Source organism: Leptodactylus fuscus, chromosome 2 (assembly GCF_031893055.1).
Source record: "Leptodactylus fuscus isolate aLepFus1 chromosome 2, aLepFus1.hap2, whole genome shotgun sequence".
NCBI lineage: Eukaryota > Metazoa > Chordata > Amphibia > Anura > Leptodactylidae > Leptodactylus > Leptodactylus fuscus.
The window spans coordinates 114,003,717-114,021,405 of record NC_134266.1 but is presented as its reverse complement, the minus strand read 5'-3'; the positions used below and the strand labels follow the sequence as shown (position 1 = coordinate 114,021,405).

Here is a 17,689-nt window from a genome sequence, read left to right as displayed (position 1 = left end):
CTCTGAAGAATATGGTTGAAAAAGGCCCTAAGAAGTGGCCCCTGGACTCCGAAGGCCCTCAGCCTCCTGAGCAGGTAGAGTCTGCTGTGGCCCTTTCTGTGCAGCGCCTCCAGGTGATCAGCCCAGTCTAGTTTATTAATGAGAAGCACACCCAGGTACTTATAAGTCTTGACTATCTCAATGCCTGTCCACTGGATTCGGGGCACTCCTCCGCTTACTAAAGTCCACCACCATCTCCTTGGGCTTCCCAGCATTAATCCTGAGTTGGTTCTGCTGGCACCATTCCACAAAGTCCTGGTTTAAGTCTATGTACTTCCTGTCGTCTCTGTCTGTGATGAGGCCTCATGCACACACGCCATGTACTACTGATTTGTACAAAGCTTGTTAAATACACTAAGTGTAAAATTTTTATTTGCTCCAAATGTACATATATTTGTATCCTCTTTTCTACTTTTTAATATTTTGATATGATTGGTTTATTTTCCTCGCAGTGACTCTGTGATTAGACTTGCTGGTCTTACACGGCCGTAATGTAAGACCGCAATTGAGGGTTTTCAATTGCTGACCATTTGCAGACACATTATATTCAATGCGGCCTCTTACACCACCGGATATTTTATCCGTGGTGTGCCGGGCCACAACTGAGGTCCGCAATTTATAGAGCAGGTCTGTAATGGCCGTGAATTGCGGCACTGCACGGACTCGCCCATAACAACTCCATGGGCGAGTGCGGCAGTTCACGGGTGTCTGTTGCTGATCAGCAACTTGCGGACCGTAAAATCATTACGGCCGTGTAAGACCAGCCTTAAAAGTAGAAATTAAATGTGTCTCTCTCTCTCTCTCTCTCTCTCTCTCTCTCTCTCTCTCTCTCTCTCTCTCTCTCTCTCTCTCTCTCTCTCTCTCTCTCTCTCTCTCTCTCTCTCTCTCTCTCTCTCTCTCTCTCTCTCTCTCTCTCTCTCTCTCTCTCTCTCTCTCTCTCTCTCTCTCTCTCTCTCTCTCTCTCTCTCTCTCTCTTCTCTTTCTCTCTTTTTTTTTTTTTTTTTGTTTGTTTTAATTTGCTTTTCACTTTGTTTAGGATTCCAACTACGCAAGGTGGAAGAACAGCTGGAGCATGAAAAGCGAGATGTTGGAGGTAATGATGTGGCTACCATCCTGTCCCGCCGTATAGCAGTGGAGTACAGTGACTCAGAGGATGACTCTTCGGAATTTGATGAAGATGATTGGTCTGATTAAACATGCCAAGATTGGGTGGTGGGATCAGTGTTATGTAAGTTCTGCACTGCCAAGAGATAATCCTACAGTGTGTGTCAGGAGAAAGCTATCAATTTAATGTTTATACAAGGAAAACACATTTAACACTGTTGTAAAACACCATTACCTATGGGCAGTCTGAAACAATAGGTATTGATGGTTTGACTTTTTTCTTAAGCTGTAGGGTGAATCTGTTACTTTGCCTTTAAACTTTCCCTCTAACACTTCGACTACATCTACACATAATGGAAATGCTGCAGATTTCATGTTCAACTTTGCAGGTGGAAAAATCCACAGCAGAGAATGGTCGCAGCAAAATGGATGACATTTCAACAAATCTCATCCACGCGCTGCCGAAAAATATGTATCTTATTCTGTGGTGCAGACATTAAATACAAATTGTTGGTTCTTTTTGCTGAGTTTCACTTTGGTTCTTGCCATGCGTAAGATAAAACTCACTTCAGAACTACTGCAAAATCCGCAATATGGATATACCTATAAAAATGGCAAAATGATTTAGTTACAGAATTGATTGGTAAAGGAAATGGCCCAGATCTAGCATGGCTTACAGAAGATTTGGTGAAATAAGAGTGTTTTCATGTCTGCTGGTGATGACAATCATGACTTTGTGACACAACTGGACAGTAAATGGGTAATCCAGTCCTTGTGGTGTGAACATTCCTAAGGAGAAATGCATATTTGCACTTGATGTGTCACTTAGAGGTTTTTAGGTTCACGTTGAAATAATTGTGCCTTAATTTCGTTTACCTTAAATTAGTTTTCAGTAGTAAGGGAACGTTGGTGGGAGTGGAATTTCTAATCCTATATTCCTATTGTTCTCATAATATAGAGACTATAATAGTGATTTAACAACAACAGATGAACATGTCAGGGATTTACACATAGCCTGCTATTATATTTAGTATTGAGGCAGGCGGGGTACTACTCTATACATATGCTATAGTTATCGATTTACTTTTTGTTATTGTAATTTTGGCTTAGTATCAGACCCAGTGGGGAATATATGCCCTTATGACAGTAGTTTATTGGGATAAACTATTTGGGCCCCTGGGGAGCAACTTAATCTAATGGGGAAGAATTCTAAACCTAATAATTATGTGTAATTTGTTGTTATAATGTATCTAAAGAACAGCTTAACCTATTCCATTCTTTAAATCCTAGTCTATGCAAAGTATAAGCGTACATATTGTGTGTATTCAAATTGTGCACCTCAAGTACATAGATATATCTACACTCATGAAGCTGAGTGACCGATAAGGAAATCTGATGTGCCTTAACAGAAGCGACTTGGGAACTCTGTGCCAAAAGAAAAAAATGTCAACATCCTTTGTACTGCCTGTCCCATGTCCTTCTCTTTATAACTTGCTTTTATAGTTTTCCAAATGATATATTTACCTGTATATGTATACTGTTTAATAATAACTCTAAAACAAATCTATTCCGTGTGCTGTGTTTTGTGATTCGCTCTTTGGGATTTGACCTAAGCATGAAATGAATGTTTATACTCAAGCATTGCTGATGGGACAACCCTTTTATTCCCTATTCAGATGATAAATGTCTGATTTCTGGGACCTCCACTGACCATGAGAACAAGCGTCTTGTAATCCCCCAGCATCACGTATACATGAAACTTGTTTTAATGAATCAGGAAGATACAGGATTCCATTCTTGGGGTCAGTGGGAGTCACAGACATTGGGGGCCACAGCAAACAGACTTTAAAAAGCACTTCAAAGCAAAAGCAAGGTGTGATGTTTAATTCTGTGATTCAGTCCTGTTTCCTCTTTCCAAGAACGTATCCTGGTTAATATTAAGGGTGAATCATCTCAGGGCTCAGGATAGTTTCCTTAAGGGAAGCCATGTCGGTAATGAGCCTCTTGAATTGAATGGGTTCAATTCCACTCAAGAGTTTTGCTGGGGCAGATCCTCCAGGTCTGGGACAGAATTCAGCAGTCCTTAGGTCAGAAGCTTCCAATCTCCCAACAAACAAGGCGCTCTCTTTCCTGGTGGACAATTCAGACAAACCTAGAGAGCGACAGGCCAATTTGCTTTGACCACACATGCTGGCTCATGGGCATCCCTTTTTCTTCAGAGAGCCTGGGATCTTTCCTCACAGGGAATCTCATAACTTCAGAGAATTGAAGGCTGCTTTTTTGGTTCTAAATAAGGCAAGTGGGTACAAGGTCCCTGACTCTGAAGAACCTCTCATATTTTTCTTCTAGCAGAGCCCTCCCTTCTCTCCCTGTCGGCAGTTCACCTGAGGGGGTCAGTCATCTGTTTCAGCTGGAATGGGCCCTGAGTCAGCAGGTTTACAATCAAATTACAGCCTGGGGGGGAAGGTTCGCCTTTATAGAGCTCTTTACCAGGCATGTCAAACTCAGGGTACCCTGAGGGCCACATGAGTAACAAAAGGTTGTTGTGTGGGCCGCACACAGCAGCTAATGGCTAGTGCCTAGGGGACTGATCACTAATACCATGCATCGCAAAAATCCGGCATTTCTATTGCAGGCTACATAGAGTAGCCTACAATAGAAAGTATAGAATGACAGGCTGGAGCCTCACAAGGCTCCCGACTGCCATAAAAATCCACGCAGGCCCCAAATCTTGCTCTGGGTGCCTGCGATTGCCGGTAAAATGGCACCTCAGTTAAAGCTGGCGGACACCATTATTGTGTTGGAGGGCTGGGGGAGGGGGGCTTCTGGATGTCTGGCCCTTCCTTGGGCCTGAGGACTTTTTTTTTCCCACCCACTTGCAATTCTTGCACTTGGGGGTTAATAGGAGCTCTACAGACTGTAATGCTCCAATTAACCCCCAAGTGAAAGAATTACAAGGTGGGTGGGGAAAAAAAAGTCCTCAAGCCCAAGGAAGGGCCAGACAGACATCAAAAAGCCCCCCTCCCCCAGCACCCCAACCCTTCCCCAGCACTCCAACACCCCCCCCCCCAATCATCATAAATCTAGTATTTATCCCCTTAAATACTTGAAAAATCACAATTTCTTCTGCAGAAGCTTACCTGCTTCTGCTCTTCAGCCTGCGCAGCGGTCTTGTGAGACCGCGTAGGACGCAGGCACACGTCGGGTGCGGGCCTGATTACGTGGCCACGTCACCCGTCGTGTGGGGAGGAGGGGCGGAGTGGAGGGGGCAGGGAGGAGGGGGCGGAGCAGGCAGGGAGACCTGCTCTCTGCGAAGGGTGAGGGGCGGCCGCTGGAGCAGCGCTGCGTCCAGCAGGGCTGCCCCAATCCACCGTTCACTTTCCTTGTACATCTGTACATCTCTAAAGTTTAGGGACAAAGTTTGAGACTTTTGTGCGGGCCGAAGATATGCCTGTAAAGGGCCGCATGTTTGACATGCCTACTCTTTACAACCTTTCAAACAGGACAGTAGGCAGGTTTTATTCTCTGTCCCCTCAGGACCTGCCAAAGGGAGGTGGAGGTGGAGCTGGCCTTTTGCCAGCAGTGGAACGAGATCCTCCCTTTTTGACAATTTAAGTTGCTTCTGAGTTCTGAATAAGGTCAGAGAGGATGGAGTCAATGTAATTGCGATTGTACCCTCCATGCTCAGACTGTCCCTTTCCATCAGTTCAAAAATTCCTTGAGACCCGAATCTGGTTCTGAATGCTCCGACGGCCTCTTCTTTGGAAACACTAAATGAGGTTTCTTTTGTCTGTTAAACCAGGCTCTGAAAGGGAGAAAGTTTTTCACACTCTTAATGTAGGAAGGTGTCTTTTGCAATATTTAGAAGTTTCCTACAGGAAGTCATCATAGCTATTGGTGCAGGTTATGGATCCTATTAGGGTTGCAGACAGTAGCAAAGTGGATTAAGAAAACAGTCCTCAAACAGTCCTCAAGCTCAGGGAAGAGGCAGACAGACAACCAAAACACCCCCTCCCATTTCTCAGCACCCAGCATCTACTGCACCCAAAATCTCCAACCTTTTTAACCGGTTAAGGACCGCTGGCCGTAAATTTACGGCCAGCAGTCCTGGTCTCTAAGACCAGCCGATTGTAAATTTACGGCCGGTCTTCAGAGACTCACTAGGCAGGGGGTGGGGCGGGGGGAGGGCAGGGGTTAGGTGTTACTAACACCTAACCACCCCCTCAACAACATTCAGTCGGACTCAGTTCCGACTGAACGTTTTAACCCTTTTGATCGTGCCGTGAAACATCACGGCGCGATCGAAAGGGATCCGCCGCATATTGAAGCTGATCGGCACCCCCCGCGGCGAGATTGGGGGGTGCCGATGTCAGTAAAAGGTAGTCTGGGGTCTGGCCAGTGACCCCAGACTACCGGAGCCCCCACATACCTGGTTGATCCTGCCGACCGATGGAGGAAGTGAGCGATGTGTCTCACTTCCTCTGCTGCTTGCAGGACACGAGCAGGCTCATGTCCTGCTCGTGTCCTGCAAGCTACTATACAAAATCAGTTGATGCTTTCATGAAAGCATCAACTGATTCAAGTGTCCTAAAGGGACACATGAAAAAGTTAAAAAAAAAAAAAAAAAGTTAAAAAAAAGTAAAGTGTATGAAAAAAGTAATAAAGTTATAAAGCCCAAAAATCCCTTTTTCTCTATACAAAATGAACTATATAAAAAAAGTACTAAAAATTAATAAAAACAATGCATATTTGGTATCGCCGCGTCCGTAACAACCTGTACAATAAAACTGAAATAATATTTAATGTATACGGTGTACATCTGAAAAAAAAAACGGAAAAAACCCGCCAGAATTAGTGATTTTTCACCATATCACCTTACAAAATATGCTATAAAAAGTGATCAAAAAATCATATGCACCCCACAACAGTACCAATAAAAAGCGCAGGTTGTCCCGCAAAAAATAAGCCCTCAACCAACACTGTCAACCGAAAAATAAAAATGTTACGCCTCTCATAAGATGGCGATGCAAAAATCACTGATTTATGTCCCCAAATGTGTTTTTGTTCTGCAGAATTAGTATCGCATAAAAAAATAGTATAAATGAGGTATCGCCGTAACCGTACTGACCCGCAGAATAAAGGGAACATGTTACTTTTACTGTGCGCTGCATGGCGAAAAATTTAAAGGGTACAACTCAATGCCAGGATTTTATTTTTTTTTAAATCCAGCAAGAAAGAGTTAATAAAATGTATTCAGTATGTTGTAGGCACCCAAAAATGGTGTCATTACAAAATATATCACATCCACAAACAACAAGCCCTTATATGGCCGCGTCACCAAAAGAATAAAGAAAATATAGCATCTACCAATGTGAAGACAAAAAAACCCAAAATCGCCAAATTATTAGAATACAACTGGCGGCGTCAGGAAGGGAATGTATAAGCTGTGTCAGTGTACTTCAGGAGACACCCCAGATTTACAGTTTACAAGGGAAAGACACCAGAAGTGACCCCCAAAATGAGCCCCAGAGTGACTCCCCCAATCATAGGAGCTACTGGGACATAGTAGGGAATTTGGTGTCTGCAATGTACTCCGCACCGCTTACACATTCCCTCTTCGCCATCCGCTGTGCAGTCATGTCCGGGATACTAATACTCACTACACCCCCTGATACATTCTTTGAGGGGTGCAGTTTTCAAAATGGGGTCACTCCTTTGGGGAATCCACTTTTCTGGTACCTTACAGGCTCTACAAACATGGCATGGCGTCCAGATACCAAACATCTGAATCTGTACTCCAAAAGCCTCATCGCGCTCCTTCCCTTCTGCGCCCTGCCGTGCGCCCAAACTGCAGTTTATGCCACATGTATGACACATGTATGACACTGGTGTACCCAGGATAACGGACATAATGTCATATGTGGGTATAAACTGATATTAGGGCACAGCCGGACACAGAAGGGAAGAAGGGTTATTGGGTTTTTGGAGCACAGACGGTTTGGTTTTTGGATGCCATGACACTTTTGCAGAGACCCTAAACTTGCCCCTACAAAATGGGGTTTACAGTTACCTCCAGGTCTCTCCAAAAGGAACATGGCCCCCAGAAAGTCCCTCTAAATCTGTACCCCAAAAGCTAAAAAGCGCAGTGCTCCTTCCCTTCTGAGCCCTCCTGTGTGCCCAAGCAGCAGTTTACACCCACATATATATATTTTTTGCCCCTCGGGATGGCCCCTTAATAGTTTTAGGAGTGCAGGTCTCTGACAACACAAAGTGGGTGCAATGTATGGGGCACCGAAATGGCATATTTCTTTCAAAATTTAAATTTTCATTTTGGACATTCATTTTTTGGAAGCATTTTAGGCACAAAATGATAATACCCCCTTGATTCATTCCTTGACAGGTGTAGTTTCTAAAATGGGGTCACAATGGGGGGTTTACATTGTATTGATACTTTAGGGGCTCAGCAAATGCGACATGGCACCTGAAAACTATTCCAGCCACATCTGCCCTCCAAAATCCAAATAGCTCTCTTTCCATTCTGAGCCCCACCATGTACCCATACAGCAGATTATGGCCACATATGGGGTATTGCCGTGTTCAGGAGAAATTTTGTAACAAACTGTGGGGGGCTTTTAATTCTTTAACTACTTGCAAAATTAAAAATATGGCGCTAAATGGATGATTCATTGGGAAAAAAAGTAATTTTTCATTTTTACATCCCAATGTTAATAAAATCTGTGAAACAGCTGTGAGGCCAAAATGCTCAGTATACCCCTAGATAAATTCTATGAGTGGTGTAGTTTCCAAAATGGGGTCACTTTTAGGGGGTTTCCACTGTATTGGTACTTTAGGGGCTCTGCAAATGCGACATGGGACTTGAAAAATATTCCAGCAAAATCTGTCCTTCAAAAGCCAAATAGCCCTCTTTCCATTCTGAGCCCCACCATGTTCCCATACAGCAGATTATTACCACATATGGGGCATTTCTATGTTCAGGAGAAATTGTTTAACAAACTTTATGGAGCTTTTTCCCCTTTATCCTCTTGTGAAAATGAAAAATTTGGGGCTAAATTGACAGTTTATTGGAAAAAAAGTAATTTTTCATTCTTGCAAATCTAGAAAATCGCTGTTACACTTGTAAGCCTTGTAACGTCCAAAATAAATTAAAAGACAATCAAAAGATGATGCCGATATAAAGCAGAGATATGGGAGATAATATTTATTTATGTATTTGGGTGGTATGACTATCTGCCTGAAAAGCAGAGAATTTCACATTTTGAAAATTGCAATTTTTTCCAAATTTCCATCAAATTTCCTAGTTTTTTTTATAAATAAATACACAAATATTGATTAATATTTACCACTAACATGAAGTATAATGTGTTACGAAAAAAACAGTCTCAAAACCACTTGTGTAAGTTAAACCGTCTCAAAGTTATTGCCATTTAAAGTGACACATGTCAGTTTTGAAAAAAAAAGGCCTGGTCTTTAACATACTTTTGGGCCTGGTCCTTAACCGGTTAATTTGTGAAATATTCCAGTAGCTGCTGCGAAGACCCCGACTGACCCCCCCCCCCCCTCATTCATGCACGCTCTATTATGCCCCATATTGGCCCCTGCACACACTACTATGCCCCACTGTGAATACCCAAGAACTATTATTATACTCTGGGGTCTGACCCAAAGTATAATAATTGGAGACCAAGAGGGCATACCAACATAAAAACCACTGTAACTCAACTAGACTACGACTAAGAACGTTTAGTTCGAAACGCGTCAGTCCTTGACCACCATGTTTCATTTACAAACTTTTCCTTGGAGTTTATTTTTTAATATGATTACTCAATAAAATCGAGAGATCGTTTTTATGGAAGAAAGTCTGCTGGATTCCTCTTTCGCTATTGTTTTGATGTTCCCTTAAGGGTTGTTTCCTGGGTCGGAGGAAATCTTGGAGGTCCGAGCAGCATCTCCAGCCAAGGAACTGTGAGTGTGTCTCAATCTTAATCTTAATTTTAAAATTTAGTGCTGAGCTCTGGGCTGTGTTCCCTTCCCTCATTCCCTTCTTGACAAATGTAACTCACCTATCCCTGGCTCCACTGCACTCCTCGGTGGTGTTGGCCATCTTCAATGACGTCTGGGACGCCACATGACCCGGGAAGCAGGCCCCGGTCATGTGACGTCAGGGACGTCACAGAAGTAGGCCCGAAGCCTGCCTTTAGTGGTAAGTAACACTGTTTTTGTTATCTTCTCTTACCTCTCCTGGGACTCTGATAATTATACTTGTGGGTCTGAAAAGTATAATAATATTGTTTGTGGGGCCCGTGGTGTCACTTACCGATCCTGGCCCCTGACAGGATCTGTACGTAAATAGGGCCCGTTACCGACTACAGTAACGCCTATTATTAAAAAAAAACAAAAAAAAAAACGCAGTGGGTGGGGGGGGGTGGGGGGCAATTTTTTTTTTTTTTTTTCTTTGAACCAGCACAGGAAGGCTGCTGCTCTCCGTGCGCTGGTTCAGACATCTACGTATCAGCGTAGGCGGAATCATCATGCCGCCTACGCTGATACGAAGACGTCTGAGGTCTGCCGAGAGAAGAGGATCGCAGATGCAGCGGGAGCAGCAGCAGCGCGATCGGTAAGTATAATAATTTTTTTTTGCTTTTATAATAGGCCGCTACCTGCTGGAGTATGTCCAGCAGGTAGCAGTCTATTTACCAACCTCCCCAGACCTGATCTCTGCCGCCCCCGCTTCCCCTTGTACTATAGGCCGCGGAGGCCGGCAGTGAATAGGCCCGGGCCAGGCCGCGATCCCACTTCCGCTATTACTGTACTCGGGGGTCTTTTCAGATAAAGAAGAAAAAAAAAAGCAATTCACAGCAGCATATAGTTAAGGGGGGGGGGGGGGGGGGGCTGTGGCACAAAAGGGGACAATAACCAGATAGCAAGTTTGTCTACAAATAAATCCTAGTCCTTATGGCAGTCTAGACCCACAAGAGAAAGGAATATAAATTCTGCAAAAGTGTTCATGATGTGGCTGACAGCTGTGGTGGGAAGTTGCACAAGAGGTCCCACCTGAACTTTTTCACCAGGACCAATGAGTTTTCAGGCCCCACATATATCATATTGGCCCCCACCTCCAGTGATATCTATATTACATACTGCACTGCATGTAGGTCCTCCTCTGCCCAGGACGCACAACCACGCATGGTGCATCAACCTTACTTTACAAGTAAAACAAGGACTTGTTCATGGTTCTGATATAAGTAATATTTCAGGTGCCTTCACTGTTTCATGGCCAATAAAGCACTTGATGTGAACATCTACATATTTTCTGCGTGGTTGAAAAGAATCTATAATCATGAAACTTTCCCTCAACGACACCCTAATACAAGCCTTTTTCCAGACTTCTTCTCTGGCACTCAGCCTCACCCTGCTTTTACTACACTAGTGTTTCCATTCATTACGGTACTTCTATCATTGACATAGAGGATGTTATGATGTTCAGTTTGTCTATAACCCAAGCATGCAGTAATGAGGACGTATTTTCAATAATTAGCACTAGAGGGCAGTATTGGCATAGACAAATATCGTAAGTTTGTAATGTAAATGATTCATATTGTTACTGTACAATCCCTGATTCTCCATCTGTTTGCCCTCATTCACATGAGAAAGCTAAAGTCCATATAATTGAAGTATACAAGCTTTACCAATTATCTGTACCAGTTCTAGAAATACTAATACTTATCATTTCCTATAATGTTAAATGATTTCTAGATTTGTAGTTATAGCATAAATAACAAAAGAAAGCAGGAAGGCAAACAAATCTCCATATTCAAGCCATATTCTCCAAATCTCCATATTCAAGCCAAAAACCCATTGTAACCTGTGATAAAAACAAACACTTAAACCTAAACTGCAATTGTGGCAAAAAGTTTTGTACGGATTGGACTAGTGAGAGTCCCTGTTATTGTTGTTTACAAGACAGAGCTATAATTCAGGTGTGTATGAGGCCTTATAGTTACAGCCTCTGTCACAAGTTCCATCATTTGGACTAGAGCAATACAACACTGTATTTCTGACACCTCAGTAGAATCTGACAAACTCCATAAGTAAATAGGGTTCCTTCTGCCATTGCTGGTGTCCTCATGCATCTGATTTGTGAGAGTATTGAGGTTTCCACTGAAAGTAGAAGCCAAATTGCAGATATGAAGACAGGCTTAAATAAAAAAAAAAAAAAAAAAAAAAAAAAAAGCAAAGCCATTAGATTATAGTGCATATAATTTGTGGCTATGAACACTGTGGCTCTGTAATGTCAGCATAACTCCCAACTTTCGAAGAACTGAAAGAGGGGCAAAATGCGCTGCAAATTTAGCTCCACCCACTTTTATGTTGACTCCGCCCATTCTCAGTCATTTTTCATGTGTCCCCACACAGTATAATCCTCCTACAGTCACCCGTAAATTATATGTCCTCCCTCTATCTCTCGCCCAGATTCATGTCCCCCATCTCTACCCCCAAATTTTTGCCACCCATCTCTGCCCCAGTTTCATGTCCCCCCATCTCTGCCCCCAGATTCATGTCCCCCATCTCTGTCCCCATATTAATGCCCGCCCATCTCTTCCCCCAGATTCGTGTCCCCCCATCTCTGCCCCCAGATTCGTGTCCCCTCCATCTCTGCCCCCAGATTCATGTCTCCTCCATCTCTGCCCTCAGATTCATGTCCCCCCATCTCTGCCCCAGTGTCATGCCGCCCCCTCAGTAGTGTAACAGCCCCACTTCTCGTCAAACTAAAAAGTGACAGGTGCCCCGCCCCTTTTATGACGTAACCACGCTCCTTTTATTATATGACATGTCCGTACAAAGTACCCTAAACTACCTCAGGCCAGAACCCCCATTTTCCCCTCATCACCCACAGCCTTGGGACTGCCCCTTGCGACTTTATTACCTAAAGTGAGAACTTTTCCACTATTACAGCAAGCGTGGTTAACATTGTAATAATATGTATTGTTTTTTGGGTATTCTGAATAAAATTATTATATTTATAAAATAAATTTTTTTGTGTGTTTGTGGTTTTGCTCGTACGCAGACTGTACGCAGACCGCTATGCCAGGGCCCTGGGGGAGGACGGCATTTTTGCTTACCTAAGCCAGTCCAGGACACGCTGTCCTGGACTGGCTTAGCGTCACCAAGCGGTGGATTGGGGAGGCCGCTGGAGCAGCGCTGCTCCAGCGGCCTCCCCTCACGCTCAGGCAGAGAGCAGGTCCTCTCCGTGCCTGCTCTCTGCCTGCTAACGCCGCTCTGCCACGACCCCTTCGCTCCGCCCCCCTTTCACCTCAGGCGCAGAAGCACGGTACGTAGTTGTATTAGGGGACTTTGTACGGACATGTCACAACATGTTTTGCCGTCTTCAGGGGTGGATGTGTACAAACATGACTCACGATGCCACGCTGTAGTGCTGAAACGCATAGCTGGTTACACCAACAATAAAAAGGTATATTATTTATCTTAAATAAAACTATAGACACTTTTGCGCTGAAATGAATTATATTCCTTTCTATCAAAGAAATATTATTTATGCCAGCGCAAAAGGTAAGCGTATATAAAAGGGGTCGGGGCATCATAATAAAGGGGTGGGGGGTTAATTATAAAATGGGACGTAGTGACATCAAAATAATCATATAAAAGGAGGCGTGGTCATATAAAAAGAGGCGTGGTTACGTCATAAAAGGGGCAGGGCACATGTCACTTTTTAGTTTTACGAGAAGTGGGGTTGTTACACTACTCCCCTCCTTCATCTGCCCCCAGTGTCATGCCATCCTCTCCTTCATCTGCCCCCAGTTTCATGTTCCAGCTCACTGTGTACACACAAAAAACACTTACACTCACCTTTTCCTCGCTCCCCCACTGCTCTCTCCGCAGTCTCGCTAACACAGTTGTAGGCGCGATGTTACATCATTACATCGCGTCTACACAGCCAGTAGCCAGAGTGCAGCGGCAAAGCAAGGAGCTGAGCTCTGGCAGCTACTTGCTTTAGCCGCGTATGTATTCAACTCAGATCTACGTCTGGAGGAAATCGGGACATACCTCCCTCCAACCGGGAACAGGGGACACGTCACCGAAATCGTGAATGTCCTGCGGAAATTGGGATGGTTAGGAGGTATGAATGTCAGACGGAAGGGAGGGTTATGCAGGAGTAGAGTCACACCCCTTGTTTGCTCCAATTAACAGCATTGATTGCTGAGAAACTGGGGGCTAGAGAAAAAAAAAAAAACACCAGCTATGTATATATCAATTAATGTACTTAACTGGACAGGTCCCCTTTAAACTGAGGTTCAACATTGTAGAAATGCAGCTTTTTATGTTCCAGATTTTGCTGCTTTCTTTCTTTATTTATTTTTTAGCCTAAGCTGTGATTGGCTACAAACAGAATGGGAAGTATATAGGAAGCTCTTCTACTTCTCCCTTCTGCTGAGTCCACTCCAGGCTTTGGCTTAAATAAACACAGCAAAATCTGCAACAAAAAAGCCACTTTTCTGCAATGTGGGGCCTCAGACTTAATGATACAGAAAAGTAGAAGATAAAAGGTTGGCCAAGTGTAATCCTATTGTCTGCTTTAGCTATTATAGAGAAGTTTCTACGACATAATTACTAGACTTCTATGTTTACTGCTAATGACTAGAGATGAGCGAACACTAAAATGTTCGAGGTTCGAAATTCGATTCGAACAGCCGCTCAATGTTCGTGTGTTCGAACGGGTTTCGAACCCCATTATAGTCTATGGGGAACAGATACTCGTTAAGGGGGAAACCCAAATCCGTGTCTGGAGGGTCACCAAGTCCACTATGACACCCCAGGAAATGATGCCAACACCTCTGGAATGACACTGGGACAGCAGGGGAAGCATGTCTGGGGGCATCTAACACACCAAAGACCCTCTATTACCCCAACATCACAGCCTAACAACTACACACTTTACACACTCAATACCACCTCTCTGACAGTAGGAAAACACCTTGAAACATGTGTATTTGGCACTTGCAGTGAGGAGAGCTTGTCACCAGCAGTGAATTTGGCCCTTGTAGTAAGTTGAGGTTGGCACCAACATTTGTTTTGAAAATCAGGGTGGATTGAGCCTCTAACCAGCAGAGTTTGGGCAAATTCATGGTGGAGGGAGCCTCTAAAAACCCCAGTTTGGACCAATTCATGGTGGAGGGAGCCTCTAACCAGCCCAGTTTGGGCAAATTCATGGTGGAGGGAGCCTCTAAAAAACCCAGTTTGGACCAATTCATGGTGGAGGGAGCCTCTAACCAGCCCAGTTTGGGCAAATTCATGGTGGAGGGAGCCTCTAACCAGCCCAGTTTGGACCAATTAATGGTGGAGGGAGCCTCTAACCAGCCCAGTTTGGACCAATTATTGGTGGAGGGAGCCTCTAACCACCCCAGTTTGGACCAATTCATGGTGGAGGGAGCCTCTAAACAGCCCAGTTTGGGCAAATTCATGGTGGAGGGAGCCTCTAAAAAACCCAGTTTGGACCAATTCATGGTGGAGGGAGCCTCTAACCAGCCCAGTTTGGACCAATTAATGGTGGAGGGAGCCTCTAAACAGCCAAGTTTGGACCAATTCATGGTGGAGGGAGCCTCTAAAAACCCCAGTTTGGACCAATTCATGGTGGAGGGAGCCTCTAACCAGCCCAGTTTGGGCAAATTCATGGTGGAGGGAGCCTCTAAACAGCCCAGTTTGGGCAAATTCATGGTGGAGGGAGCCTCTAACCAGCCCAGTTTGGACCAATTAATGGTGGAGGGAGCCTCTAACCAGCCCAGTTTGGACCAATTAATGGTGGAGGGAGCCTCTAACCACCCCAGTTTGGACCAATTCATGGTGGAGGGAGCCTCTAACCAGCCCAGTTTGGACCAATTCATGGTGGAGGGAGCCTCTAAAAAACCCAGTTTGGACCAATTCATGGTGGAGGGAGCCTCTAAACAACCCAGTTTGGGCAAATTCATGGTGGAGGGAGCCTCTAAAAACCCCAGTTTGGACCAATTCATGGTGGAGGGAGCCTCTAACCAGCCCAGTTTGGGCAAATTCATGGTGGAGGGAGCCTCTAAAAAACCCAGTTTGGACCAATTCATGGTGGAGGGAGCCTCTAACCAGCCCAGTTTGGGCAAATTCATGGTGGAGGGAGCCTCTAACCAGCCCAGTTTGGACCAATTAATGGTGGAGGGAGCCTCTAACCAGCCCAGTTTGGACCAATTAATGGTGGAGGGAGCCTCTAACCACCCCAGTTTGGACCAATTCATGGTGGAGGGAGCCTCTAAACAGCCCAGTTTGGGCAAATTCATGGTGGAGGGAGCCTCTAAAAAACCCAGTTTGGACCAATTCATGGTGGAGGGAGCCTCTAACCAGCCCAGTTTGGACCAATTAATGGTGGAGGGAGCCTCTAAACAGCCAAGTTTGGACCAATTCATGGTGGAGGGAGCCTCTAAAAACCCCAGTTTGGACCAATTCATGGTGGAGGGAGCCTCTAACCAGCCCAGTTTGGGCAAATTCATGGTGGAGGGAGCCTCTAAACAGCCCAGTTTGGGCAAATTCATGGTGGAGGGAGCCTCTAACCAGCCCAGTTTGGACCAATTAATGGTGGAGGGAGCCTCTAACCAGCCCAGTTTGGACCAATTAATGGTGGAGGGAGCCTCTAACCAGCCCAGTTTGGACCAATTAATGGTGGAGGGAGCCTCTAACCACCCCAGTTTGGACCAATTCATGGTGGAGGGAGCCTCTAACCAGCCCAGTTTGGACCAATTCATGGTGGAGGGAGCCTCTAAAAAACCCAGTTTGGACCAATTCATGGTGGAGGGAGCCTCTAAACAGCCCAGTTTGGGCAAATTCATGGTGGAGGGAGCCTCTAAAAAACCCAGTTTGGACCAATTCATGGTGGAGGGAGCCTCTAACCAGCCCAGTTTGGACCAATTAATGGTGGAGGGAGCCTCTAAACAGCCAAGTTTGGACCAATTCATGGTGGAGGGAGCCTCTAAAAACCCCAGTTTGGACCAATTCATGGTGGAGGGAGCCTCTAACCAGCCCAGTTTGGACCAATTAATGGTGGAGGGAGCCTCTAACCAGCCCAGTTTGGACCAATTAATGGTGGAGGGAGCCTCTAACCACCCCAGTTTGGACCAATTCATGGTGGAGGGAGCCTCTAAACAGCCCAGTTTGGGCAAATTCATGGTGGAGGGAGCCTCTAAAAAACCCAGTTTGGACCAATTCATGGTGGAGGGAGCCTCTAACCAGCCCAGTTTGGACCAATTAATGGTGGAGGGAGCCTCTAAACAGCCAAGTTTGGACCAATTCATGGTGGAGGGAGCCTCTAAAAACCCCAGTTTGGACCAATTCATGGTGGAGGGAGCCTCTAACCAGCCCAGTTTGGACCAATTAATGGTGGAGGGAGCCTCTAACCAGCCCAGTTTGGACCAATTAATGGTGGAGGGAGCCTCTAACCACCCCAGTTTGGACCAATTCATGGTGGAGGGAGCCTCTAAACAGCCCAGTTTGGGCAAATTCATGGTGGATGGAGCCTCTAAAAAACCCAGTTTGGACCAATTCATGGTGGAGGGAGCCTCTAACCAGCCCAGTTTGGACCAATTAATGGTGGAGGGAGCCTCTAAACAGCCAAGTTTGGACCAATTCATGGTGGAGGGAGCCTCTAAAAACCCCAGTTTGGACCAATTCATGGTGGAGGGAGCCTCTAACCAGCCCAGTTTGGGCAAATTCATGGTGGAGGGAGCCTCTAAACAGCCCAGTTTGGGCAAATTCATGGTGGAGGGAGCCTCTAACCAGCCCAGTTTGGACCAATTAATGGTGGAGGGAGCCTCTAACCAGCCCAGTTTGGACCAATTCATGGTGGAGGGAGCCTCTAACCAGCCCAGTTTGGACCAATTAATGGTGGAGGGAGCCTCTAACCACCCCAGTTTGGACCAATTCATGGTGGAGGGAGCCTCTAACCAGCCCAGTTTGGACCAATTCATGGTGGAGGGAGCCTCTAAAAAACCCAGTTTGGACCAATTCATGGTGGAGGGAGCCTCTAAACAGCCCAGTTTGGGCAAATTCATGGTGGAGGGAGCCTCTAAAAAACCCAGTTTGGACCAATTCATGGTGGAGGGAGCCTCTAACCAGCCCAGTTTGGACCAATTAATGGTGGAGGGAGCCTCTAAACAGCCAAGTTTGGACCAATTCATGGTGGAGGGAGCCTCTAAAAACCCCAGTTTGGACCAATTCATGGTGGAGGGAGCCTCTAACCAGCCCAGTTTGGACCAATTAATGGTGGAGGGAGCCTCTAACCAGCCCAGTTTGGACCAATTAATGGTGGAGGGAGCCTCTAACCACCCCAGTTTGGACCAATTCATGGTGGAGGGAGCCTCTAAACAGCCAAGTTTGGACCAATTCATGGTGAAGGGAGCCTCTAAAAACCCGTTTGGACCAATTCATGGTGGAGGGAGCCTCTAACCAGCCCAGTTTGGGCAAATTCATGGTGGAGGGAGCCTCTAAACAGCCC

The 17,689-nt window shown here is 45.4% G+C and overlaps 1 protein-coding gene across 1 annotated transcript in view; it reads left to right on the top strand.

Annotated features, from left to right (window-relative positions):
* WASF2 (WASP family member 2) overlaps positions 1-2,697 on the top strand; it is a 40,775-nt gene extending 38,078 nt beyond the window's left edge. Inside the window, exon 9 of the mRNA XM_075264436.1 lies at positions 1,076-2,697. Coding sequence (XP_075120537.1) covers positions 1,076-1,233 — 158 coding nt within the window. The 3' untranslated portion in view covers positions 1,234-2,697. The remainder of the gene's footprint in view (positions 1-1,075) is intronic.
* Positions 2,698-17,689: the final 14,992 nt, after the last annotated feature.